Here is a 27,129-nt window from a genome sequence, read left to right on the forward strand (position 1 = left end):
TTCAGCAGGAGAGGAAATGAACGTCAAGGATTATTTCGTGATTATATAAGGGGGGAATCAGTAAGGCCAAAGTGTTGGAAAAATCTCATTACTGATGAATATCTCAAGTCTAGACATTGCTAGTGGATCTCTGAGCATTTATATGTATTCAAGTGTTACCCAGTTCCAGCCACATGTGCGCTCTCTTAAATGAAATTCTTCTCAATTCATAGTTCTGGAAATTCAGGATTTAGAGAGAAGAGCTACCAATCTGCTGAAGGAATAATCTACAGGGTTAAAGGATTTTAATGTAGAACAAACTTCAGTCATGCAAGTCACGAAGAGGCTGAAGCTTCTCTTTGTACAGGGGAGTGGCTGTGTTCGGCTCACTATTTCTAACCAAAGCACTCAGAAATGGGTAACGTGAAGAGAGAAATTCTTATTCCTGGCAATGGCAGCATGGCAGGGCTGTTTTGGACGTCCACATCAGCTCTGGTTGAATCTTGACATCCCTGCTGATCAAAAGCTGGCCTTACAATAGCTTCTCCGCTAAGCATCGCTGAACTCTTTCTTTAGAGTTAACCGCTGATCCGCGGCAGTTGAGATTTCTCTGGATGTTTCCAAGTTCATAATCGAGTGGCATGCTGATTCAGCATTGCGTCCCCTCCCACGGGCTCAGGGCGCCAGCTGCCACGGCCCGGGACACTGCGGGAGCACTGACGGATGCTTTCCAACTCTGCCACAGGGCCTCACCTTTCTGTTAGCTCCTATCCTAACCCAGAAATAAATAAGCCTCTGGACCAGCACCTGACCTAACGTGGAAAAACATTGCAGCTCGTTCCCCGCCCACAGTGTGGCTTCAATCACAGGCTTAGAGGCTCCATGAATAGAAGTGGACTACCCATCCTGTATTTCCTTCCTATAGCAGGAAGTCCAGCTAGATGACAGCTGCTGTGTCCAGGAAATGACCTGCCAATCCTGCTATCTGCTAGGTCGTGGTTGTTTCATGAAACCGGATTTGGAGGCTGTTTGGGATAGAGGACTGAAAGCACTATGGACCAGGGTAACATTCCACCACTTCTACTCTCTGCACCAACCATCCTGTCTTCATCCTGACAGCAGTCTGGAACTAACGGTGTGATTTTTTCTTTTAGTTGAGAAGAGAGAGGAGTATGCTCCAGTAACCTAAGCACAAAGAATTTCCCCCATAGACTAGCGTAGTGAGTATTAACCAAAATTGGAAGATAGGTTTGCTGTGCATGGTTTCTCAGAAACATAAAGAAATGTGGCTTAGGAGAGAACTCGGCTGTTCTTTAGCTTCTTCATTTCAAGATAATTGAGTATGTTCTACTGGAATCTCTTAGCATCTGAATCTTGCCTCCTTGTAATCCATACTCTGCTTTATATTCCAGTCATCTGAACGGATCTTGGGCTTTGATCTCGACAGGTTGGTCTTTTTCTCTACTAATTTTGGCCAGGAATTTCCTTTGACCTCAGCTGATCACCCTCAGCCAAGAGATTGTTGCATCTGTGCTTCTGACACCACCGATCTTGGATTTAGGGCATGTGTGACCAGCCTAAAGTCCTATCTTAGGCCAAGGCCTTCTACTGGTCTCATTTTTAAGTCTCAGATAATTAAAACTGGTCATGGTTTTGTGAAGTGACAGGAATCTCCATCCTTGGGGTCCCCTCATCTGATGCTCCCGTGTCCAGTTTGTGACCCTGTGTGCCTCAGTTCTCTAGGGAATCAAACTGGGAAAATCAAGTCTTCCACTCTGACGTCAAAGTCAGTGAGGTGCTAGCTCATGGCGGCCATTTTAATGTGGAGGCTTATTCCGGTTCTCCTGCCTGGAGTCTCTTCACCTCTCTGGAAGCACAGCCCTTAGTAACCACATCTGGTAGCTTCCAAAGGTCCTGTGCAGCATCGTGAGGCTAGAACACTTCAGTGCCTTGCTGTGTGCTAGAGAGGGAGGCACAAGTCAGCGAGTTTACTCTGTAGATGCCGTAAAAGAGGAGCAGTCAGGAGTAAGGCTTAGCGTTTCACCACTGAGGTTGGATCTCCTCTTCCCAGAGAGAGTGGAATGAATCTGCTCAGGGCCTACTACTGAGCTACACTTTGGAGAAGAGCTTGAGTATTCATAAATTGTATATTGGCATTGCACCAGGGGCAGCAAAGGGCATAGCAGAGACCACACATTTGTCCCTTGTCTATTAGGTTACCATGTAAATGTTACTATATGGCTGGCAGTCTTGGCCAGTAAATATGCTTTATTTCATTCCACAATCCAATAAAATGTCTCTGCTGGTTACAGAGATGGTCTTCTAGATGAGTGGACTCTTGTAGCCTAGGGTATCTGTAGAGGAAGAACAACCTATAGATATGAATATCAAACTTTTAAATACCTTGGTGTTCCATTTCAGAGGTAGAATTTGGAGCCATTGATATTCCTTTATAGCCAAAAGGCAGCATGAAGCATTGTTTTCATCAAAATAGAAAGTTCCTTTCTACATGGACAACAGGAAGAGAGCTGACCTTTTATCTCCTATACAAAGCTAACTTAGAAAAAGAAGAACTTGCTTCCCTTTTATCCTTCGGTAGTTTATTCCTAGCACCACCAGCTAGACATTTGCTTCATGCTTCATTTTTCAATTTCATCACCATAAAGATGCCACCAGCGGCATGCTCATCAGACAAGCCATTCAGTCTGTTATTGTGGTTGGAATGGAAGAGTGATGGCTGGCCCTAGCGGTTACTGACTTGGCTTCTCAGCATCTCCTCCTGCGAAGGTGAGATTTCTTAGCTCTGCTGGCTTATAGCTCCAAGGCAACTCTCCCTCTTTTTCTCAGATAACAGGCAGAGGGTGATGTCATCCACCAATGTGATTAGTGTCTTCATTTCCCTTAGCAGGGAAGTGCTTTAAGTTCTTTGAAGTAAAGATCTGCACTTAAGGGAAAGAGTGTTATGATTATTTGTGGATTAATACCATACTTCTCCCTCAAGATTACAGGGTGGAGGTAGGAAGGCTTGACTCATTGAGGAAAGCCAGTAAGGGCTGGAGATGCTAAATTGTAATAATTTCCCCAAGGGCTTTCAAAGAAATGGCACCTGCTGCAGGGGGAGGTGGATGTGGCCTGAGCTGCCTCCAAATCTTAGACCAGGCCCCTGCCCTTTCCCCAGAAGCGAGGGGCTTCGTTCCAGTGTCATTAGGAATACGTCATAGAGAGACTCCCTTTTCAACTTTGAACATGCTGCTTTTCTATTGAAAAAAGGATCCTGTGTCTAAGGGGAACCTTGCAATTGTGTACAAACCTACATTGTTGTAATGTAGTTGGCTTGCTCGGTTGACTTACGTGATGCAAGACAAGTAACTGTAATGTGCTCTCATGATTTTGCTTTCTCTTTATCTGACTCTCTATAGTCGTCGTCTGATACCGAATAGCCATTTACATTGTCAGTCAGGTAATCCGAATTTAAACGACACTTTTCTCCTCTTACATTTACCCTTCACCAAGTTAATTTATTTATTTATAAAGTAGCAAAATGAACTTAGGCTAAAAAATACATGCACATTTGAGGAGCAAGACTCCAGTCCACTGAGGATAGCTGTAATTGAGAATTACCTTTATGCCTAGTGATACTCAAGACGCCCAAAATAGCTGTTACCAAGGAGGCACTGGCTGGAAGACAGTGCTGTGCTGTGCTGCAGAGAAACCAGCACATACCTGCTTGCTTCTCAAGCCAGGAAACAGGGATAAGAGTCGGTGCTTTTCATCAAAATTAGGTAGAAAGATGAGCAAGAAGGGAAGCCAGGCATGACAGAATTCCTTTAAGATAACCACATTCAACATTTTTATATAAAAATGAAGACGTGTGTGTGCATGTGTGTGCGTGTGCATGTGCCTGTGTGTGTGTGTGTGTGTGTGTGCGCGCGCGTGCGTGCGCACACGTGCCAGTCCTGGGCTTGCACTCGGCCTGGGCACTGTCCCTGAGCTTCTTTTGGTCAAGGCTAGTGCTCTGCCACTTGAGCCACAGCTCCATTTCTGGCTTTATTATTTTTTCCTGTAATGGGTAGAGTAGTTTAGAGTCTTATGGACTTTCCTGCCTAGGGCTGGCTTCAAACCCCAATCCTCAGATCTTGGCCTCCTGAGTAGCGAGGATTGAAGGCATGAGCCACCAGCACCTGTCAAAAGTGAAGGCAATTTTTTATGAATTACAGAATTCAGTTTAATGATTGCCCTAAACATAAATGAGTACAAATCAGAACTGGGGAGATTTGTGACAGAGACAGTCCCTTTCTGCTAAGACTTACTTTCTAGGAAGCAACTTTCCCTAACTTTCTTATTATTTAGCTGTGGTTTATACTGATGAGCAGCAGTTCTAAAGCGTCGCGTGACCAGAAACACCTAGGAGGTCATAGAATTTGAATGTAGACTTTCCCCGGGGGATTCTGAGTGACGGGAGAAGCCGGGCGCGGGGCTCCTGCACGTTCATCTTCTAAACCACTGTGTCTGTGGTGATCGGGATGCTGCGCTTTCAAAACCAGGCGTCAGAATCGTAGAGATTGAACGAAGCGCCATTGCTGCCAGGGGCTGGCCAAAGGAGGAACGGGGACCTGGGGTGGAAGAAGCGAAGGATTTTAGTTTGGACAGATAAAATGATACAGGCGCTGATCCCACAGACGGTGAATACATTTAATACCTGGTGCCCTTGAGATGATGAGTATAGTAAATGTTACGTCACTGTAGATTACCACAATCAAAAAGGGCTTTCTAGTTCAAATGGTCGCTATTCTTTAATAGATAGGTAGATAGATAGATAGATAGATAGATAGATAGATAGATAGATAGATAGATAGATTTGCTTTTGCTCTCTTGATAATAATGAGGATAAGGAAAACAGTTTTATCTCATTTAAAATGTCATAATTTGTGCTCAATTATAGATTCATATTGTACGTATTGATCACGTATTGATTATATAAATATTGCCTTGTAGCTTATCATTTCTCTATGATTGGGCGAAAATAAATGCACTAACGAAAAGTATTGGTGGAAGCCATCTTTGACTTCGTCAAGATAAAAGAGCTGTGATGTCATCCATAGTCTGGGCCCAGGAAGGGCCACCTGAGCTCGGCCAGAAGGCCTGGTCCTCAGGGCTCCTTGCGTGCGAGGGCGGGGGGATTGGGTGTCCTGGCAGTGTGGCTGTGGAGTGAGACTCTGCGTCTCTCAGGACAGGGTGTGGGCCAACGTGGGGAAGAGCCTGAACTGTGTGATCGCCATGGTGGACAAGCTGATCGAGAGAGAGGGCAGCACGCAGCAGGACGGCGATGGAGAAGCGGAGCCCGAGGGGGCGGACGCCCCTCCCCCCCAGGGTAAGAACCCTCGTTCCCCTCCCCCCACAGGCCAGGGGGACACAGCCACACAGGCATGGCCGAGAGCTGGCTCCAGAGGGGCCAGCGGGGCCTCGGGGGGCAAGCGGTGCCAGCTGGCATCGGGTTGTGTTTTCAGAACCACTTGAGACGCTCTTTGCTTTTATTCTTTAGGTACATAAACATCTTTCTGAAAGAAAGGCAGTGGTTCCTTTTTAAAAGGTTCTGCCATGATCAGATCGACCTGGATACTCTGTCCCAGAATAGTATTAGGAAGAGGAGACAAGCTGATTTCTGGTGGCTCAAGCCTGTGAGCGTCACTGCTCAGGAGGCTAAGGCAAGGAGGATTTTGTTTTGAGGCCAACCTGGACAGGAAAGCCTGTGGCACTCCAGCTGCAACAACGTGCTTGACTTAAGCAAGATAGCCGAACACAAGGTCCCAAGTTCAAGCCAAGCATCAGCACACATGCACACACACTCATGCACACACACATAACAAAACACACACCTGTCCTTAACTCTTAGAAACATTCGGAGATAACAAGAGACAGTATCTTGCATAGAACACAGTATGAACAAAAGCTATATGCTCTGGGGGAGGAAATTTGTATGAATTTTCCCCAAAAAACTTACAAGAAGGTTTGATTCTAAGACCTATGCATGTGACTCTGAAAGCATATCAGGGCGTTAGGTTTTCACATGTATAAATGTGTACAAGTGCAAATGTGCATAGGAATGAACGTGCATCTATAGATGAATAGACAGACATAGACTGTAGACAGATACAGACACACACATAGCGGCTTTCAAGTGTGTATCATATTAGCAGCAGGCTCACTAGCAAATGTGATGAGATTTTTAAATCTCCAGAAGAAGATTTTATTTTGTTGCTGTTGTTGATCTGATTTATGTTGGCCAAAAAAACCTCCAAAAACAATTTTACATTTTTGTATGGTAGTAGGCGCTTCTATTAGGTTTGGCTAATCTTTTGCTAAGTATCTTCCCTTTGGAGAGAAAACCAGTATTTCTGTGCCTTCTTGTAATATCTTCTTTAAAATTTTACTTGGGGAAAATGAATCATAAGAAAGTATAGAGGGGGCTGGGAAGGTGGCTCAGTGGTAGAGCAACTGCCTTGCATGCTCAAGGCCCTGGGTTCGATTCCTCAGCACCACATAAGAAAAAAGAAAAAAGCCGGAAGTGGTGCTGTGGCTCAAGTGGTAGAGTGCTAGCCTTGAGCTGAAGAGCTGAGGGACAGCGCCCAGGCCCAGAGTTTAGGCCCCACGACTGGACCCCCCCCAAAAAAAGAAAGTATAGAGGTTTATACAATTAAATTTATGCTTTCCCAATTTGTTTTCCTGATTTTCTGTTTCTCACTTTTTTATCAGGAGTTTAATTATGCAAAATATCCTTATTTCCTCTCTGAGTTGACAGTAGAACTCTTTCTAAATCATATTGGTGAACAATAGCATTCTAAAACTACCGTCTTCTTGTAGGTGATCCTTTACCTTCTATTGTACATTTATATAAGCAAAAAGTTGACACTGACTAATCCGTAGGCTCATACCTGATCGGTGTAACTATAGGTGGGCATTTTCTTATTTAATAATATTAGTTTTATAAGCTAATCAATCCAGTATAGTTAGATAACTTCACATGAATCACAATGAAAGCTTGTCATAGCTATGCCAGAAAGAAATAGAATGCTTTAATTTTTCATCAGTTTAACCTGCATTGACATTACCGCTGAGCCACTCTGGAAATGAGGTACGCAGAGTCAAAATGGAGCTTTTCTCGTTTGATAGACTTTCAAGACTTCCTGGTTCTTAGCACACATAGATTAAGGGTAAATAGGTAGTACTACCTGTTCATTTACTAGCCTCAACCTTTTCACTGAAGCAAACAAAGTGCCAAAATAGTTATAGGCACAGAGTTTTATCAGTATCTTGTATTTGATCAATTCTGCATCTATAGAACAAAAGGTGTTTTTTAAAAGGTAAAAATATTTGGCATGTGAATGGAATGTTCAATTAGATCACTTTTATTTGATGTGAGGCATTGGGTGGTCATAACCTAAAACCAGATAAAAGTGGCTGCAAGTGTGGAATTCACAAGCACTGTCGTCAGCCCTAGAATGTTACCCTCCAGCTCATGCTGTTGATTTGAAGTCTCACTTTATTATCTGTATTTCATCCATTAGCTGTTTTTTTGTGCGTTGTAAAATCAAGTAGTACTCTTGACTGAAGCTATTTCTGAATTATGAAATGTCAAATAGGTTTAGCATCAATGTGTTTATTCACATTTTATATGCCATGCAGTTGCATACAGAATGCATGTTTGAAGGCGTCTATTTATACATAGAAGAAGAATGTTTAATGTACATAGATTTTTAAAAATAAATCTGTGCTCACAGATACCAAATATAAGCAGATGCTACTCCTTAGCCCAAGTGAGGTTGATTTAGTAAATCAAATAGATAAAATATTTAGTGTTTGAATAACTTCATATAGGTTTTCTCTTTAAGAATACCAAAACATTTCTAGTTTCTATCTTAATGTTTGTCAATAAATCAAGGCAGTAGCAGCTTTTTTATCTAATTAAGATAATTAGAATAAAGGCATTTATGCTAAAGCCCAAGCCATTTCTGATAAGGCCATGTTTGAGATATATGGTCAACTGTCTCAAATTTATCTGTATCTAAAACTATTTGTTAGCAAAAGGTATCATTTAGAAGGCTTACAAGGTAAAACAAACAGCTTTATTACCAGTTTTCTCAACCAGACATAACCATTTTATAGATTCCCAGTGTTTACATACCCACACTCATTCATACATATATTATAACCAAAGTGAAAAATACCTTATAAATACAGATGAATGTTTTTTATATTTTGCATATGAATATTTCCTCATAAACATTTCCTGGGAATGAGATTTTTAATGACTGTAACCTAATTTAGCAGAAGGGAAATCACTCTTTCAGTTACTTTATTATGATAGAAAAGTTATCATTGGTATGTTAATGTCATGGAACAGCTGAGTCTTCAACTACATTTCAGATATTCCCCTTTAGGTGAGATTGCTGAAATAGAATTATTTTGTAAGGAAAACCTGTTCCTTTACTCCTATGTGCTCCTTGATACAATGATTCATTTCTATCTGTGTAACTTCATGAGTACTTACTTTATTCCATAGTTCACAATCTTTCTTTCTTTCTTTCTCTTTCTTTCTCTCTCTTTCTCCTTTCTCTCTTTCTTTCTTTCTCTCTTTCCTTTTTGTTTTTGTGTGTGTGTACATTGTGGGGCTTGAACTCTAGTCCTGGGCACTGTCCTTCAGCTCAAGGCAAGCACTCTACCACTTGAGCCACAGCACCACTTCTGGTTTTTCTGGTAGTTTATTGGAGATAAGAGTCTCATGGACTTTCCTGCCCAAGCTGGCTTTGAACCACAATTGTCAAATCTCAGCCTCCTGAGTGGCTAGGATTATAGGCATGAGCCACCGGCACCTGGCTCAGAGGATTTGATTCTTGTAATGATTGTTTTTAATTGACAAATTGTAATTTCTGCTTATCTGTGAAGTTGGACATTGTCTAACTTGCTGTTACATTTTACAATTACTTTTAATAGCCCTGAGTAATAGTATCACCTTGCAGTGATGGATTATTTAGATTTTTTTACTTTTACAATTAACTAATGAATCAGCTGAGTAAGTTTAGTCATTTAGAGTCATCTAGTGTTTGTTACTGTGGTAATCTAAGAAACACTATTAGGGATTTTTTTTGCGGGGGGGTCGTCATGGGGCTTGAACTCTGGGACTGGGCACTCTCCCTGCACTCTTCATCTCAAGGCAAGTGCTCTACTGCTGAGGCACAGCGCCACTTCTGGTTTTCTCATGGTTTATTGGAGATAAGAGTCCCACAGACTTTCCTGCCTGAGCTGGCTTTGAACTGCGATCCTCAGATCTCAGTCCCCTGAGTAGCTAGGATTATAAGTGTGAGCCACCAGGGCCTGGCTACTATTAGGGATTTTTACAACATCAGTTGTTAGTGCTTCTTTTCTTCACATTCTGTCACTTATGATCTTTCAAATTAAAAAACAAATGTTCTCTGCATTACTGGGAGTTGACCTCAGGGCCTCTGTCTTGCTAGGTAGGCACTGTACCGCCTAAGTAAGTAACACCCCCCATCCTTTCTGCTTTCATTATTTTCAGATAGAAAAATGACGTATGTGGGCATTTTCCAGCCCAGCCTGAGTCATGATCCTCCTTCTATACAGCTGGAATTACAAACACATACCACGATATTTGTTTTTTGGCTGAGATGAGGTCTCACTGTTCTCCCTATGTAGCCTCAGACCCTGATCCTTCTGCTCTCTGCCTCTGTGTGGTTTAGGTTCACAGGCAGCTTCCAGGCCTGAGTTTGGGATTTGTGTTTGATCTATGAAGTCCTGAAAATAATTTAAATCATTTCTGGAATTCTTAGTCTATGACATCTAGTTTTCATTATTGGCCTTCATATTAAGATATTCATATATGTAAGTCTCCTAGAATAACATAAGTTTAGACAAGTTTTTTTTATTTACCACCTTTATTTTTGCATCCTAGCTAGAATTTGTTTATGTTTTGCTGGTATATATTTAACAGGTGATCTCTGGAATTGCCCTTACATTTATCCAATGTCTTATATTCTTCTGTATCTTGCATATATTTTCTCTCCAACTTGCATATTTTTCTTTTGGAGTGCAGTCAGTAATACCATGTTGAATTTATAGTTTTGAAAGGGTTTGGCTTGTTTGTTTTAGACCCAGGGTGTTAGGATAGAATGTTTCCTGGTTTAGTAAATTTCTTTTAAGGCTGAAATCAAGTAGTACTGAGAGGAGTAAATCTTTATTATTACCATCAGTTTTGGAATACTTACTCGGAATGTTTATGGCATATATGCCTACATGAGAATCTGATGAACGCAGGTGGTTCTTTGGTTTGATGTGCATGTTAATATATTCATCAGCCTCACTTCTACATGTAGCCATAGAGGGCTTCGATGTTATAATCAATTGCAGGCTCAAGGATTAAATTGGTGAATATTAAAAATCTTAGATTTTGATGTGGCCCTAACAATTGGGTCGTTAAACCTCTTAATGATGTCAAGAAGCTTCACCACAATATCTCTGCTGATTTCCACATCACCTGTGATGGTGCCATTTTGATGTCAGACATTGATCCAAATACGTTTCCTTTCATTCTGCCCTCCAGCCCACGTAGACTTTCCTTTTCCCCACATTAAGTTGAACTTATCTCTGAAAGTAACCATTGCATCCTTTTGAGTTGTCCCGTTCTCAGGCATTTTTCAAAGGAGTAGCCTCAAGCACGCCCCACAGTTCCTCTTGGAGCCCTCCTTCATTTGTCCAGGCTTTCTCTAGAATTAAGTGCGCGCGCGCGCGCACACACACACACACACACACACACACACACACACACACACGGACTGCTCACTACCCGGCAACACACAAAGATCACTTTCCTGCATTTAGTTACTAGCAGTATTAATGCTACCTACGCTCACAGCAGGCATTTTGGCAGCACATTTTATTAGGGTTTTTATTGATCTCCATCACTTTTCAGCCACCGGGACCTTTCAAAGCGGCAACGTGGAATGTTAGTGTCGTGAGGAGATGAGGGAGACCCGTCTCGATGCTCCTGAGGAGATGGATGTTTGTGTCTGTGACTGTAGTACCAAACCCTTCGGGGTGACTCTTAGGAATACCTGTTTCTTTGACCCACCATAGCTTGTGTCTTTCGCAGGCTTATGTTATCCACCATTAAGTACATTCCTGTCTGTTCACAGAAGTCATAGATAACAATGATGGGAACACAGCTAAGTGCAGGTCCTCGATGTACAACCCTAGAAATAACTACGAGCATTCAACTATCCTTGTTAACCTCTACCCTTTGGGATGCTTGTGTAGCTAGCTATTCACCTGTGTCTACACAACTCTGTCACTCACAAGTGGAATGGGGAAAGGCCAAATCCACCACTGAATATGGGTTCTCTTTTTTTTTTTTTGGTCAGTCATGGGGCTTGAACTCTGGGCTTGGGTGCTGTCCCTCAGCTCTTCAGCTCAAGGCAAGCACTCTATCACTTGAGCCACAGCGCCACTTCCGGTTTTCTGGTGATTTATTGGAGATAAGAGTCTCACGGACTTTCCTGCCTGGGCTGGCTTTGAACCATGATCCTTAGATCTCAGCCTCCTGCATAGCTAGGATTACAGGCGTGAGCCACCGACACCTGGCTGAATGTGGTTTTTCTTAATTCACCCTGCAATAAGCCTTATCAAAAAAGAGATGGAGTTCCTATGACGTAATTTTCATGAATGAGCCCATGCTGGCTCTAAGTCCTCCCTGCTTCCTGTTTCAGAGCAGGAGAGAGAGCTTCTGTTCAGATTACAGGGTTGCTTCGCTCCTCACTGCTTTGAGAATGTGTTTCTAGTGCCTCGGTACTCATGGCCTTGCTTTACAATTCCCTTTTAACTTGTAATGTGAGTTCCCTATTTCCCCCTGTGATCTGTCAGTTCATTGTTTTCACCACATCTTTTATCTCTGGATGCTTCCAGTTAACACAATTGTCTGGCAACTACAGATTACTAATGTCAAAAATTAGTCATCTGATAAATATACCTCAGCCTCTAAATGGGGACCAATCGAAGATTTAGATAAATTGCTCCTTGTCCCATATTTTATCCTTCATTGCCCAGAGTAGCTATCTGTCTAACATACTTGAAATAATGATTAATTGATTAATTAATGAAGTTATTTATAGTGTAGGTAGTAAGGCTCATGTAAGAGAGACACTAAATTTGTTTTGTTTAGAGAGAAGGAGGAAGATTCCTCCATTCAGTTGATCATTGTTGACCATTTACCCTATACCCAGCAATGTTCAGGATCAGATTCAGCCCTAGCCTTGTTCCTATAACCTGCTTAGTGACAAACAATAGTCTGTTTGAGAGCTTACAAACAGTGGCATTTAAAGACAAAGAGCTTAGTAAAGGAAGTATGGATTTTGGAGACATGAGTAGATAGATAGATTCATGTGGATAGAAGGCAAAGAGAACCAATGAGTAAAGACACAATAAGAAAAATCCATCCTTAAGAGCCTTGGGGCCACTGAGATTTACCCCGCTGAGGTAAGACGCTCCAAGGATGAAAGTCAAGAGTAAGCTGGGCATCAAAGAAGAATGGAAATCACAGGCACATTCACAGCTCACACTTGTGCGTGCAGTTATGTCCCAGCGCTTCTTCCAACTCACACATCCTCCTGTCTTCTTCCTCATGACCAGTCCATGGCGAAGACTCTGTATTTATTCACATTTCACAAACATTTCAGTTTGTCTGAAATCACCCAGCTGACTGGAATCTGATCAGGGATTCCAGTCCAGTAGAATTATTTGTGCCCGAATTGATCAAAAGAATCTGAAGTTCTTTCTTATGATAGTTGTGGGCTAAAATAATTCTTAAATTTGAAGGAGAGCTATGTGTAGGGCCTGGCTTGCTTTTATATTTGCCCTGGTATTTTTTTAAATTTAATTTTATTGTAAAGGGGATGTACAGAGGGGTTGCAGTTTCATACTTAAGGTGATGAGTATATTTCTTGTCAGTGTTACCTCTCCCTCATGTTCTCCAACTTTCCCTCCTCTCCGCAAACTCTCCTCCTCCCAAGTTGTAAAGTTCATTTCCAACATAGTGTCTTGCGAGTATCGTTGTTGCATTGGTTCACCCTTTGTCCTGTGTCTCACCATTTTGTGATTCCCCTTCCCTTCCCCAAATCAGATAAACTTATATACAAGATACACAGGAACCAAAATCAAAAACAGTGGCCACAGGGGATAAAACAAAGAGGAAAAATGAAAGGAAAAAAGAATAACTTTGCATAGTACACTATGTTTCCATGTTGTATTTCAATTAGCATCATTTTATATGGTCATATGTACAAAGCTATTGAGCTATTGTGATCCTCTGCTAGGGCTATCCTAGACATGTACTAATTATTGCAAATGAGGGAAACCATGGAGCCTATGTTTCTTTGGGTCTGGCTTACTTCACGTTATATGATTTTTTTCCCAAGTTTTTCCATTTCTTTATGAATGGAATGATATCATTCTTTCTGATGGAAGCATAGAATTCCATTGTGTGTATATACCATTCAGAAACTGATCCATTCAGCTACTGAGGGGCACATGGTTGATTCTGTATATTAGCTATGGTAAATAATGCTGCAGTGAACATAGTTGTGTTGGTAGCTTTAGTTGGTAGCCTTCTTTGTGAAAATTCATTGCTTGGTATTTTATGTTTCTTAGTCCTATCTACTCCTTCATTCATTTTCTAAACTTTCTCCTTATTTTTCAAGCCCTCAAATTCTTTTACTTTTCCTGCTCCTTCGTGGGATGATGACATCTTCTGCTCCCTCATCCTGACTCAGTCTTTGCTCCCAGACAGTGAACTCTGGAAAATTCATCTTGTGTTTTCCCTATGAAGCCTTCATAGGCTGCCCTTCTCCACCTTTTCATGGGGTAGAGCACCTTCCCGGAGATGGACTGACGGGACCAGTGTTGTCGTTCTGCTCTTAAGACTCTGAGCTGTAGGCTGAAAGCCATGAGCTGCCCCTATCTTGAGATTCCTAATAATATTATGATCTGTATTTGTGTAATACAGATCACAGTGTAATAGTGAAGTCCAAACAGATAACGACACCTGTGCCCTGGACTTGAACAGTGCACTCACATGCAGTTCCAGCTCCTGAATTGGTTTGTCCAGTCTCCTCGGCCTCATGCTGGCCAGTGATCACATCCTTTGCTGACTGCAGAAGGGACTGGGGTAGGTGCTGCAGGGTCCTCAGACTCAGGCTGGATGCCTTTGGGGCATACCCAAGGGAGTCCCATACCCAAGGGAGTGTGACTTGAAAGAGATAACTAAAACCTCCAGCCACCAGGGCAGGTCAGCCACTGCTGAGGAAGAATAAAGAGAACTTGCATACTGCTATTTGAATGAGTCCTTCCCCTCCCCCACCACTGGAATGTACCAATTACACCATCACTCTGCAGGCCTTGCAAGCACAGAGGCCACAGGCATCAGGCAGCACGTTAGAATGAGTCCAGGAAATGGAGGAACAGTACATCAGACCAGGGAGCCCCCTTGCCATCCCATCATCTCCACAGGGGAATGTAGACTTTGAGTTTCCATCTCTTAATGTTTTACACGAAAGATCTCAGTTGTTTTAAAAGATGAAAAATGGTTAAAACAATTGGTGAAAGCTAAAGAAAACGTGCTTGCAGGCCTCAGTAATGATCTTTTTTTTAAGCCTCTGAATCTTGGTTTTCTCATTGCATGTTCTTTTCATTGTTCTCTCCCCTACTAGACATGGTTCCAGGACAAATTATGGCCAGTTTTACAGTGTAGTCTGGAGTCTCCATAGCAAAGTTCTTGGCAAATAGGAGAGGCTCAAATTTTGGGAATAAAGACCTCATCATCCGATCTAAAATTTTAGCTCCTGAGAAATGCTTAAACCATTTGATGTGCTTTTAATGACCATCTTCAGCATATGTGCAGGTTTATGTTTGTGTACAAGAAAGATACTAATAGCTTCAGAACTTATCCTAAATATGACATAATTATTTCAGTTGTATGTGATTTGTATTATTTCAACTATATATGAAAATATATAATATTTATAGTATTCCAGCTACATGATATATGCTATAATATATACTATATAGATCACTTCAGTTATATTTTGTATATATGTATGTAGTCTGTTTTATTTTGTAAGATACCAGGATACAAACACAAAACATAGGTCAGGGACTTGTCCCAGAAGGTAGTAGCAGATGGATGGAAAGTTGTGAGAGTCTGAGATTCTTTGCCTATTTGTGAGTGATTCCAGCATTCTTCTGATGGGCTGGATGGCAGAGTTTAAAGGAGTCAAAAGTGGCTGAAACTGTTTTGGCTGCGGTAAGTGGAGGAGTGGAAAGCCACGTGTTAATTGGAGAAGACTGCTCACAGAGCAGGTCTCATGAGGGAGTCTGTCAAGAACACAGTGGAGCATGTTGTGTTTGCTGTGGAGACAGCTACTGTGCACCTTGATGTAAGAATCCAGGTTCCTACAGATGAGTGCAAGCCAAAGATATCCATATGGAAAGTTCTATCTGAGTCACATTGGAAAAATGATCTATAGATTACATACCTAAGGACAGCTTAACGTTGAGAGAGGAGGGTTATTTTCTTAAGAGACAAGACAAAGCCAGGAGCAAGTTGGTTTGCTTGTGGGAATGATCCAGTAAAGGAGCAAGTATTGAGGGCATGGGGGAAGGGGACACAGTGCTGGTTTGGAGCACAGAGGAGTTGGCCTGAGGTGGAGACAGAGAAGGAAAAGCACAGGCAGCAAACACTGGGAGTGGGCAGGTGCAGAGCAGCAAGGAGAGATGAACTGATTCCATTTATTGTTTTCACATAAAAGCATCCTTTTATGAACCGCTTGTTATTTGCTAAAAACGGTTTCAAGATTATTTCCTGGGTTAACTTGTTAGATGCACACAATACTCCTAAGAGTATTACTGCACAGCGAACAGAGAAGTCGACTTGAGGTGCCCTGTGCAGTGTTTCCCGATGGCCTGACAGAGCTGGATCTCCCCCAGCCTGTGGTGTGGACCTCTGTGCTCTCCAGGAGAAACCTAGCACCCTATTCCATAATATTCCTTTTCTGCTATCATTATTTTAACAAAATATTAACTTTAAAAATATTTATATCATCTGTAAGTGGTTGTACAAAGGAGTTGCCATTCAACAGAGCAGTTTATGAACACAGTGATCAGGATCACCCATCCCTCCTACCCACCTTCCCTGGTTCTTAATTCTGTAGGATGTACTTTGAATTCTTTTTATTGCCATTTAACAAAGCAGTTTATGAATACAATGCATGCTGATCTGTCACCCCTTCAAATTTCTACCCCCTTTCGACCCGCACTCCATCCTTGGTTTTTCTTCATTCTGTGGTATATATGATGAATTCTTGACTACCTACTTGTCAGACAAAGATCTGTGACACTACAACACATTTCTACTGTATGGTATAAATTTGCAATAGCTTTATGGCAATCAGCTCTGAAAAAGAGACTCTTACAGTTTACTGTGGAACTGTACGTGAAAATTCAGGTTTATAATTATACTTGATAGAATGACTTTGATTTCTCTCAATGATGATGATGCTTACCTCCCCCTCCACCCCTCACCCAAGAGACCAGAGTTCATGAAGTAGAGGATTCCCTGCACCAGGGACTTCCACACACCGGATCATTGACTAGATGAGAAATAGAGTGTTTGCATTATGTTTGGTTGCTTGCCTACTCATTCAACATTTGTAAGTCAAATCAATACACATGAGGCTCTATTGTATTTATAGAAAGAAAAACTCGTGTACTCCATTCCACGGGATCTGGATACTATAGAAAGCTATTACACTTACCTCATTCACCCGAGACTGGAGCATAGCAAATCTTCCCGCCTCTGGTTGTCTGCCTGACACTTAGTACTCTGTCCCCTGCCTGTCTCTTCCCAGCCTCAGATACCACACGATATTAAAATGACAAGAACTATGCATGCAGACATACTGGTGACTTCAGGTTACCAAATGGTCCAGGATCCATGGAGCTTATGGTTAAATACCCCACTTGTTTATAGCCTGGACTCCTGAGGTTATGTAGTTTGTTTATGGCCAAAAGACAAAATAAATCCAATGAGTGTGACTCCATGCCTCCCGCTGGTCCTGCACAACCCGAATTCACAACTTCGTGCTCACGCAGAGGGCCCGCGTGATTCATGAATGCAGCTTCCTGGAAACCGTCCTAACGGAATTTACTGGAGGCTTTCAACTTTGTGGTCCGAAATGAGAAGTTTAACCAGGCTATCAGTTGATGCATTTCCTTGGCTCTTTTTCTCAAAGCAAGGCTGGAAAGCTTTATGACCCTGTGTGCTCAGCCTGGCGCGATTTAAACAAACAAGGCTCCCCTGACAGGAGAAGAGTTGCCTTGGTTTTTCCCGTGGCCGTTTGTCTTGGGCTGGCTGCTGTGTACTCATTTCTAATCCGGGAGGCACCAGCAAAGTCGCTTACCGCACAAGCGTGGTTATATTTTAAGGTACATTCCCGTATCCCCTGAGGTGTCTGCCATATGCCCTGTGTCTAGCTCTGGTTCACACACCCTCTGCACCTTCCGTTTACCCCTCATCCCAAACGTCCTCCATTCCTGGTTGTTCTCATGACAACTACTACACCATGTCCTTACCGACCCCCTATGCCAGGGTTGCGTGCTGCTGACCTCAGCGTGATGAGACACTTGAAAATACAGCAGAGAATGAGGACTTCTCCGGGCTGGCTCAGGGATTCAGCCCATCCTGTGGGGGAGGGCAGTGCCCTGCAGCCTAGGCTAGGAAGCAGGGGCCAGCACGCCTGTGTCCGCTGGCTTTCTCCTTCGTCTCCGGGGCAGGTGTCTGACATGCATCTGAGGAAGTTTACTTACTACACTTGCACAGAAGCCTGATCAGTGGCTGAGCCTTCCCCACGCAGGCTGTTGAGCTTTGTAGTGAGGGCCTCATTGTCAAACCGAGCCTGAAATTGAGCCCAGAGACCGATCTGGGTCGATGCCAGACACAGACTCTTCAGAGTCAAGGAGATTTGTAGGAGCAGGGCCATCAGCCCCTCCACCGCACCCCTCCTGCCCCCGTTTTCATCGTCTGTGCTGTCTGGGGTGTGGGCATCATAGGAAACTCCGCTGGCTGAAGGTTTGGGCTGTTGATCTTCAGATCTTCAGTGAGGATTTTGTCACCTGGCTCTCAGGACACGCTGATCTTCAGGCTTCTAGAACGTGTTACCATAGACGAATCCTCTGAGCCAAATCTGTTCCCCTTCTCCGATCTCTCTCTCTCCCTCCCTCCCTCCTTCCCTCCCTCTTCCTCTCTCTCTCTCTCTCTCTCTCTCTCTCTCTCTCTCCATAAAGTTTGATGAGTGCTCTGTCCTTCACATTCCTGTTTCCTTAGTCTGAAAAACGGTGATAACAAAAATACCCATGGCTACATATTTCTGTGAAGTTAGTTATTTTACACGAGGAAAAGAGGGTGGAACACTGGAGCAGAAAAATGGCTCAGGCATGGGAAGGAAGGCATTAGGCCCCGCTACAGTTGGTTGACACTGGGCGCTTCTATGTTACTCCTGAGGAACATAAAGAGTCCTTGAGTTCCCAGGATGCGAACATCCCATACAGGAAATAGATGGGGGCGGGCGGGGGCAGGGGGGCGCAGGGTAGTCATTCTTTGAATCCTTCCCTGCGCTTCACTTGACTGCATTAGATTCAGGAGTCCAGGGCCAGGAAGCAGAGCTCTGCCTGGATTGTTTCCAGCTCCCTCCACAAAGCTGAGGGAAAGCTCTGCTAAGCCTCATGCATTTTATGTCTGCCCGAGGACATATGCTGCTCATTGGTCTCAGGGTTAAGGAGTCTCAGCAAGTTTTTGATACAGACACTAAAACATTCTCTTCATAGTTTCCTGTCACCGAAAGATGCCCAGGGGAGACAGCTGCACCTAAGTGCCTGCAAGGCCCAGACTGTGGGAGGCATCTGGGTGCAGGGATGATGGACAGTGTGGACCTGCAGCTGCCCAGATGCCCAGAGACAGCATATGCATCTGTGTGTGTGCGTCTCTGTGTCTGTGTTTGTGTCTGTGTGTGTGTGTGTGTGTGTGTTTATGAACATGACACATATATGAAATGGAGGCAAAACTTAAACTAGGAAGCACAGATGTGGGTGGGCTTCAGGGTTTCTTACGTTGGTGAGACAATGCAAACCAAGTGTCATCTTCATCCTCACCATGAAATGGTTTGATCTGCAGGACAAAATCCAGCACCCTGTGAATGATGGGGGGTGCAAAGACACGAACCTGAGGGAAAAGCAATGCCAGGCCTACGATTCCCAGACCCAGAGCTTGATCGCTTCACCCCAAACACAGTTTTAAAGAGAAATCTCAAGCATGGTCTGTTCCCTGGACTTGGAATGCTCCCGGCCCGTAGTGTTTATTCCAGGACCCTGCATGTACATGGGGTACCTAATGCTGCCAAAAAGGAAATCCTGCGCTTGCTCGTAGACCTCTCTTGGGGTTGTTTTCTAGAAAATATATTTTCTTTAGCTTTCTCATGCCTACTCTTCTGTGGGGAATATACTATCTTGACGACATTTTACCTGCCCACTCATTTGTGATTCTCAGTATCGATGTTTTCCTAAATCCTTACTTTCCTTCAATCTGAGCCATACAAAGTACATATAATTCTACTAAATGGAATCATTCTAAGTATCTAGCATTTATTCCTAAAACTAGAATAACAATATAGCTATTTTTATTCTATATTTCCAGCCCTATTCTAGCAGGAGTAGAACTCAGCTCCTCTCTTTTTTCTTTCTCTCTCTTCTTCCTTCCCGCTTTCTCTTCTCCCGTCTCTTTCTCTTTCTCTCATCAGATTATAGTGTAACAATAGATTTAGAAGTGAATAAAGATATCATTCTGATTCTAATAATGAAATATGTGAGGTTTCTTCTTTTAAAGGCCTTCAGGAAATATTAACTAATATTTAAATGGATTTGTTACCCAATCTTTCGAGAAAATAAAGAAGTAGACATCTGAGTTAACTTTGTGTTTCCTAAGTAGAGAGAGAAAATCACATTTCTAAGCAAGTTCTTGCCCTCCTGGCACAGGACAATATGGTGCTAGGTGCTAAAGCAGTAGATTCAAAATACAAAAAAAAAAAAGTGAGCCTTATTTGAATAAATGACTGAGTTGTTGTTCTTCAGCCTGATGACAGGGCGCCACCTACTGTATAGAAACTCTATTTTATGCTTGGGAATTCTTCCATGGAAACTGGTTCAACAGAATTGGGTTGCAGTCTGTTACTGCTTAACATTTATACCTGGATCTACTTAAATTTTTCTCTGAGTGTGTGTGTGTGTGTGTGTGTGTGTGTGTGTGTGTGTGTGTGCATGTGTGTGCGCTACTTAAATTTTTCTCTGAAAGTGTGTGTGGTTTCAGTCTGCTCATTCATATGGAGTAAATAATCCATGAGTGAAGGAATGGAGGATAAAAAGAATGCAAACATGAAAAACACTATAAAAACGTCAGATATTCCTTGTTGGTATCTACTGCTGTAGGAAGTAAATGATGCGTCTACATGTCAGGGTGCGAGGGGAAGCAGAGGGGATCAGTAAGTGGGGAGGGAAGCGGGCAGAGGGAGAGATGAGTGTGTGAGGGGCTGTTTCTATCATGGAACTATTCAATAGCCGAGTTGCTGAGAGAACTATGAAAGAATTGCACAGAATGGGTTGGGTGTGTCTTCTAAGACACAGGCAGTGCCCAGGTTAGAAAGGCGGTCTGTTGGGAAGGCTTGCAGGCGGGGAGACCCCCGGCCCGCTGCAGTCTAGAGGACTTCTAGGGGTCGTATTTCCTAGAAAAAGGACCCTGCAGGGGAACCTTTATGGATCGTAGCTAGGACACATGACTCCGCTGGGCTCCCGCAGCTGGCGCTATAGTGGAGAGTGGCCTTTATCTGTCCCGCTGTTCTTATGTCCCCAGAAGACTGGCACGCGCAGCTGCAGCCCCTCATCCTTGCCCTGAAGGACTGCATGGGCGAAGTGGTGAGCCGGGCCAAGCAGTCCCTGACGTTCGTGCTGCTCCAGGAGCTCGCCTACAGCCTGCCCCAGTGTCTGATGCTGACCCTGCGCCGGGACGCCGTCTTCAGCCAGGCGGTAGGTGCCCGCGGCCTTCTGTTGAGCACAGTACTGAATCCTTAGCACCGTGGCCTTCACGGACGTAGACTTCTCTTGTCCGCGTTACTTTGAAAGAGCTCCCTTCCATCACAGGTTGGGAGCTGGTTTTGCTGGCTCAGGAGATGAACAGCACCTGTAGGACACAGTTCATGAAATATCAAGGAATTCTTTCCCCACAGAGGCCATCCAGTGTACCCAGCATGCGTGCGTCTTGCTGCACTGGATGTAGAGTAGGTGAAGGACCAGCAAACCCACGTGTGTGCGGTGCCCAGGGTCTGCCTGCCATCAGGGATGGGACAGCACCCTCCACCGCAGGGGACAGGCCTGTGGGATCTGACGGGACCGTCTTCTCTGTCTACCCTCCCCACATGCTCCACCCAGGACTCCCTGTCACAGGGCTGTGTGTCGTTTGCTTTGTCCCCTCTGGTGTCTACCTCCCTGGCTGAGCTTTGCAGACAGAGCACTTGGAGTCAAGGAGACTGAATGCCTCCCCTTTCCAAACCACCCTGTGAACAGTAACTTGTGGGGATGATATCACTGTGTGATAATGATCTGAAACTACTCCATACACTTGTGCACTTTCATTATTATAAATGGGAATTACGAGATTTAAAAACCAGAGCCCAAGATGCCTGCCCTTAACTCATTACGACACTGACTTCCCAGCCTTTTATACACAGCCTTGCTACAGCAAAAAGGATCCACTTTCTTTAGTCCACACGTACAGATTACAGTAGCTTTGTGCCATGCATCTGAGATTATTTTTGAATGGAGTTGGTGATGAATCAAAGGTCTTTAAGTCCCTCAGAGGTTGGGCTCACAAATTCACATTTATGATCCCAGTCCATTTCTTCAGTGATTTTCTTTTCTTTTTGTTGGTTTGTTTGATGCAGCTTGCTGGATTAGTTTGTGGTTTTATCATCAAATTATACACCAGTTGGCATGATCCTGACTTCCTGCGGCTGCTGTCCACGGTGGGGCTGGTCGTGCAGTACGAAGGCCTGCTGAGCACGCACAGTGAGTATCTCTCCCTCGCTGCATCTTCACGCCGCGCTCCTCACCACACCGCGCACTTCGGTTTCCAGAGAAGCGTTGAAATGAGAGGTTTACTGTTGGGCCATGGAGTTTTGCACTCACTCACCTTGTACCTTGCTTTTGCCTTGAATTAGGTTTTGAAAATGGAATTATGCATCATTTCAAAGCCACCATCTGGTTTTGGATTAAATATATAAAGAACGCTTTGCCAACATGGTTTCAAGGAATGGATTTTAAAGTCTGAACACATTAATGTCCACACCAGCCCTGTTCAATGTGGGAGCCTCGTGTGCATGTGGTGTAGTAGAAATGTGGTGTCTAATCCAAACCAGTACATTCTAGACACATACACCAGATTAGAAGAAGAATTTTATAGTGCTTATAAGTGAATTTATCTTAATTTACATCTGAAATAGCATTTTGAATTCATTGGGTTATGTATACTACTAAACTTTACCTTTATAATCTTGCTCTCTTAAAGGTAGGACCACTAGAAAAATCTGAAAATTATACGCATCACTTTTGAGCAGGGCTGATCTAGAAATGTCCTTAATTTCCCCATTGTCTGGCTCTAGTGACTGTGTATGATCTAGAATGATCTTGACTATCATTATGCCTCTTGTCTACAAAAAGATATCTTTCTGGAAAGACATCCCTGTTACTAATTTTAAAAAAAGATGTCTGCAATGTGTTAAAAAGGGTGAAAAGTCTCTCTCCAGCATCTGAGAAAAAGTATAGACTCTTCATCTGTCAAAGGGTGCCTGGGCTTCCAGAGACCATCCGAACGGTTCTGATTTCACTGATGGGAAGCCCCAGCCTGTGAGAGCAAGGGAGTCCAGTGTGACTCCGCTGCATCCAGAAACTCACCCGCTGAAATGCTAGAGCAGATGCCAGCGGGGACTGGCGGGATTCCCTGGTCACTGTGTCCTTTAATAGTCTGCAACGAGGCATTTTCCCCTGGCTTAGGTGATGAACTCGGAATGCTGGAAGACATGGCTGTTGGCATTTCAGACCTGAAGAAGGTTGCATTTAAAATCATTGAAGGCCACTCCAACGATGTTTTGCCAGTTATCACAGGAAGACGGTGAGTCAGACCCGCTTCCTAAAAACCCAGAATTTGTAGACATGTTACATCTGTTCACAGCAAAGGAACTTCAGACACAGGTTCAGTTGCAGGACTTATTTTGGTAGGAAACAAATATAGGTGATAGGAAAGAGAAGGTCTTATAAAACTTCTAGAAGTTTCCTAAATATTTGTATATTATAAATGGGACTGTTACCTTGTGATATATGCAAAATTTGGAAGAATAAGTTGTTCAAGATATGTTGTATTCATAAACTGCTGTGTTAAATGGTTATTCTTTTGGACAACTACTTAAAAATAATAAAAAAATATAAAAAAGAATCTGAAGACAAAGGACAAAAAAAGCATGTTTGAAAAGATCATTTTTCTTTTTATTACTGTCTGGTCTAAAGCTTGGATGTTTTCCTTTTGCGGGAATCGTTCAGTTAATAGCTTCATAATTCTTGAGATGACTTTAAATTAAACTCAGTTAAAAGCAGTAACGTTTTAGGAAAGATATATTCCTATATTAGGGCTGAACACCACCATTTTTCTTAATTATTTTTGACAATTCACTCTTAGATTGTGAGATTTCCGAGAAAGGTTTTAAATAAATAGCTCAAAGGTCAGTAGAGGATGGGCAAAATACCAGAAACAATGTCAAGAATTCCATGTATATCCTAGAAAATTAAGAAGAGCAAAGGAGTGGTTTGGGAGGGATGGGGGAGAATGTTGAAGGGGTCACACTGATCAAGATGCATGGTGTTCATAACCTGCTCTGTTAAGTGGCAATTCCTTTGTACAACTACTTAAAGATAACACAAAAATAAGTTTTAAAAAAAAAGAAGAACGATTGGGTGTCAAAGAGACCCCTGATAGAACATATCCTATAATAAGTTGTTGAATTCAACCAGAAGTTTTCCAACCTTCAGCTATTGTGGTGTGACCACTTTTAGGGGTTGAATGAGGTGGTTTAAATTTGGAAACATCCTCAGTTCTTAGTGAAAACATGAGAACCTACGAAGAGCACTAGCACTTTGCATGCTGGGAAAAGATAGAGAAATGAAGTTCAAAAAATGATTCAGTGTGAACTTGTTTTCGGAATTGTGGTTGACATTTAATGGTCACCTTAAATTTTGTACAGGGATGGCTTATAGCCACATGGCTCAAACAAAGATGACGTTTTCCTATATCCTCATGAAACTACATGTGTCACCTGGAAATTAATGTTTTCTTTGCTAGTTGTTGGAAGAAAAAGGAATAACACTGGTCACCTGGAAAACAACACAATTCTGGATATTACAGTGAAGTTTATAATAAAAAGAGCCTATAGTGATAGTTCTCTTACAGTTTCTTAGGAGACTTTGGAGGCCACCTGGTACAAACCAAGCACTTGCTGTTTTGTGTGGGGAAATTCCTTTAACTTCAACTAAATTCAAAAGATGAAGCGGGATTCCTAGAATAATGGAGTAGGAGACTTGACAAATCCACTCTCCAAGAACCAATATTGTATCTGGAAAATTCATCTAACTCAACCACCTTAGGAGTCAGGAGCTAAAGCAAATGCAGACGATAAATGTAGCGGGTCACAGGAAAAGTCAGAGAGTCGGGTGGCAGTGGGAATATGTGCCGTTCTTGCTGAATCCTGTGGCACCTGCTTGGTTTGAATGTGTTGTTTAATATGAATGGGAAAAGCCCATTGATTCAGGCTGGAGAACACTCCTGAAAACTGTCAGGACAGTGGTGACTTACATAATAATTGCATTCATGATGGCATCAGTAAGAATAAAGAGAAATGATCTTAAAAATTGGGTTGAAAGCCAGGTGCTGGTGGCTCACACCTGTAATCCTAGCTACTCAGGAGGCTGAGATCTGAGGATCATGGTTCAAAGCCAGCCTGGGCTGTGATACTCTTATCTCCAGTAAATCACCAGAAAACCGGAAGTGGCTCTGTGGCTCAAGTGGTAGAGCTCACATTGAGCTGTAGAGCTAAGGGACAGCACCCAAGCCCAGAGATCAAGCCCCACAGTCAACCAAAAAACAAAAAAAAAATGGGTTGAACATTGGACACAGAACACATCATTGCTGACAAAAATTAATCAGATCCAGTGAGCAGACTGGATCTATTGTTCATAGATTGGGAGAATCAATGTGTAAGATGCAAATTCTCCACAAATATATCTAGAGATTATGTAATTACTATTTAAATCTTAGTCATCTTTGTTTTCATTTTGTAGAAATTGTTGGATTACACCTAATTTTTTAATGTAAACGAAAAGCATCATCCCCTCCAAGTTTTAAAATGAGTACAAGGTTGGAGAACTTAGCCCTCTTGTTTGAAAACTTATAATGAACTTACATACATATATAGAATTTAAAGGCCAGAAATAAACTACTATCTTTAGCTATAATTTTACTCAAAGGTGCCTTTGCAATTTAACAAGAAGTACAGATTTCAAAATGCAGTAGCCATTGGTTGCCTATATACAAAACTTGGAATTTCAACCCTTTACACCATTTGCAAAAATTAGCCCAGGTCTCAACGTAAGGGCTAAAAATTGAGAAAATTTTAGGACCAAATATTTGCAAGTTGAGTTAATGAATTCTTTTCAAATTTTCAAACCTTAAAAAGAATCTATAAATAGTTACATGGAGGAGTTAGAATTTAAGATGCTGTTTATGTGCCCAGCGTTTCTTGATCGGTGTCACCCTTCCATTATTCTCCCTTCCCCTCCCCCTTCTCCACCAGTCACATGAAGTTTCCCACCTCCTCTTTCACATACGCACACTGAGTAACCAAACTGTATTTGTACCTGATCCTCACCTCCCACTTCTCCCTCCCCATTCAAAATACTCCCTGATATTGATTTGTGGAGCTGTCTGCTTACACCGTGGAGTTTTACTCAGTAAACATACTTTAGACAGCTTCCTCACGTATATGCATATATGATGCTGTATGTATTTACCGAGGATATTGTATTTGGATTTTATGGTTCTCATAGGAAAGGACATGTACTCTTTGTCTTTCTGGCCTAGCTTACTTGACTCTGTATGTTTTGTTACAGATCTGTCCATTTTCCTGCAAATGACATAGTTTTAGTGTTCCTGATAGCTGAATAAAATTCCATTATATATTACATGTATACTATGTATATAATAAATATACATATAGTATATATATTACATGCGTACTATATATAGTGTATATATAAAGCATGTTTATATATAGCAGTTTATGTATAGTTACATACATAGTGTATGTAACTGAGGAATGAGACTTGAGTGAATGGACAATAGGAAGGAAGCATGTACTTAAGCTAGTGTTCTGTTCAGCTTTTTTCTGTTTGTATTGTAATGAATCTCACAGAAGCCAAGGCAAATGAAGTAGGTGACGCTGCTGCTTCTCTGTGCTTCTCTCCCCCAGGGAACACTACGTGGTGGAAGTCAAGCTTCCGGCTGCCATGTTTGAGTCGCTGCCGCTCCAGATCAAGGAAGGGCAGCTGCTTCGCGTGCATCCAGTACTTTTCAACGTGGGCATCAACGAGCAGCAAACCCTCGCCGAGAGGTGGGCTTCGGGTGGAATCTGTGCCTAAAATAGCCTAGTTAAATAGCTGCGTGGCATCATTTGACTATGTGTTTTTAGAAGGCTTGCTCAGCCAAACAACTAACAGTTGTATGTGATGCCATGATTCCCTATCAGAACACTGTTTTGAGCAAAGAATTTAAGCCTTCATCTTGCGTAGTTCTCAGGTAGGAATGCTAGAAAACTTGTATAATGGTTAAAGTTCATAGAACACACTTGTAGAGAACCAAGATATTATAGGCACATTTGTGAAAGTTTA

The 27,129-nt window shown here is 42.6% G+C and overlaps 1 protein-coding gene across 8 annotated transcripts in view; it reads left to right on the forward strand.

Annotated features, from left to right (window-relative positions):
• Inpp4b (inositol polyphosphate-4-phosphatase type II B) overlaps window positions 1–27,129 on the forward strand; it is a 429,128-nt gene that overhangs the window by 341,052 nt on the left and 60,947 nt on the right. For 7 of the 8 annotated variants that reach the window (XM_042701677.1, XM_042701676.1, XM_042701675.1 and 4 more), the window contains 5 exons: window positions 5,209–5,350; window positions 20,996–21,168; window positions 22,083–22,206; window positions 23,191–23,308; window positions 26,712–26,852. In XM_042701677.1, the coding sequence (XP_042557611.1) occupies window positions 5,209–5,350; window positions 20,996–21,168; window positions 22,083–22,206; window positions 23,191–23,308; window positions 26,712–26,852 (698 nt within the window). The remainder of the gene's footprint in view (window positions 1–5,208; window positions 5,351–20,995; window positions 21,169–22,082; window positions 22,207–23,190; window positions 23,309–26,711; window positions 26,853–27,129) is intronic. The other variant, XM_042701678.1, reaches the window with a different exon arrangement.

The sequence above is a fragment of the Dipodomys spectabilis genome, unplaced genomic scaffold, assembly GCF_019054845.1.
Source record: "Dipodomys spectabilis isolate Male_0828 unplaced genomic scaffold, ASM1905484v1 ptg000297l, whole genome shotgun sequence".
Taxonomy (NCBI): domain Eukaryota; kingdom Metazoa; phylum Chordata; class Mammalia; order Rodentia; family Heteromyidae; genus Dipodomys; species Dipodomys spectabilis.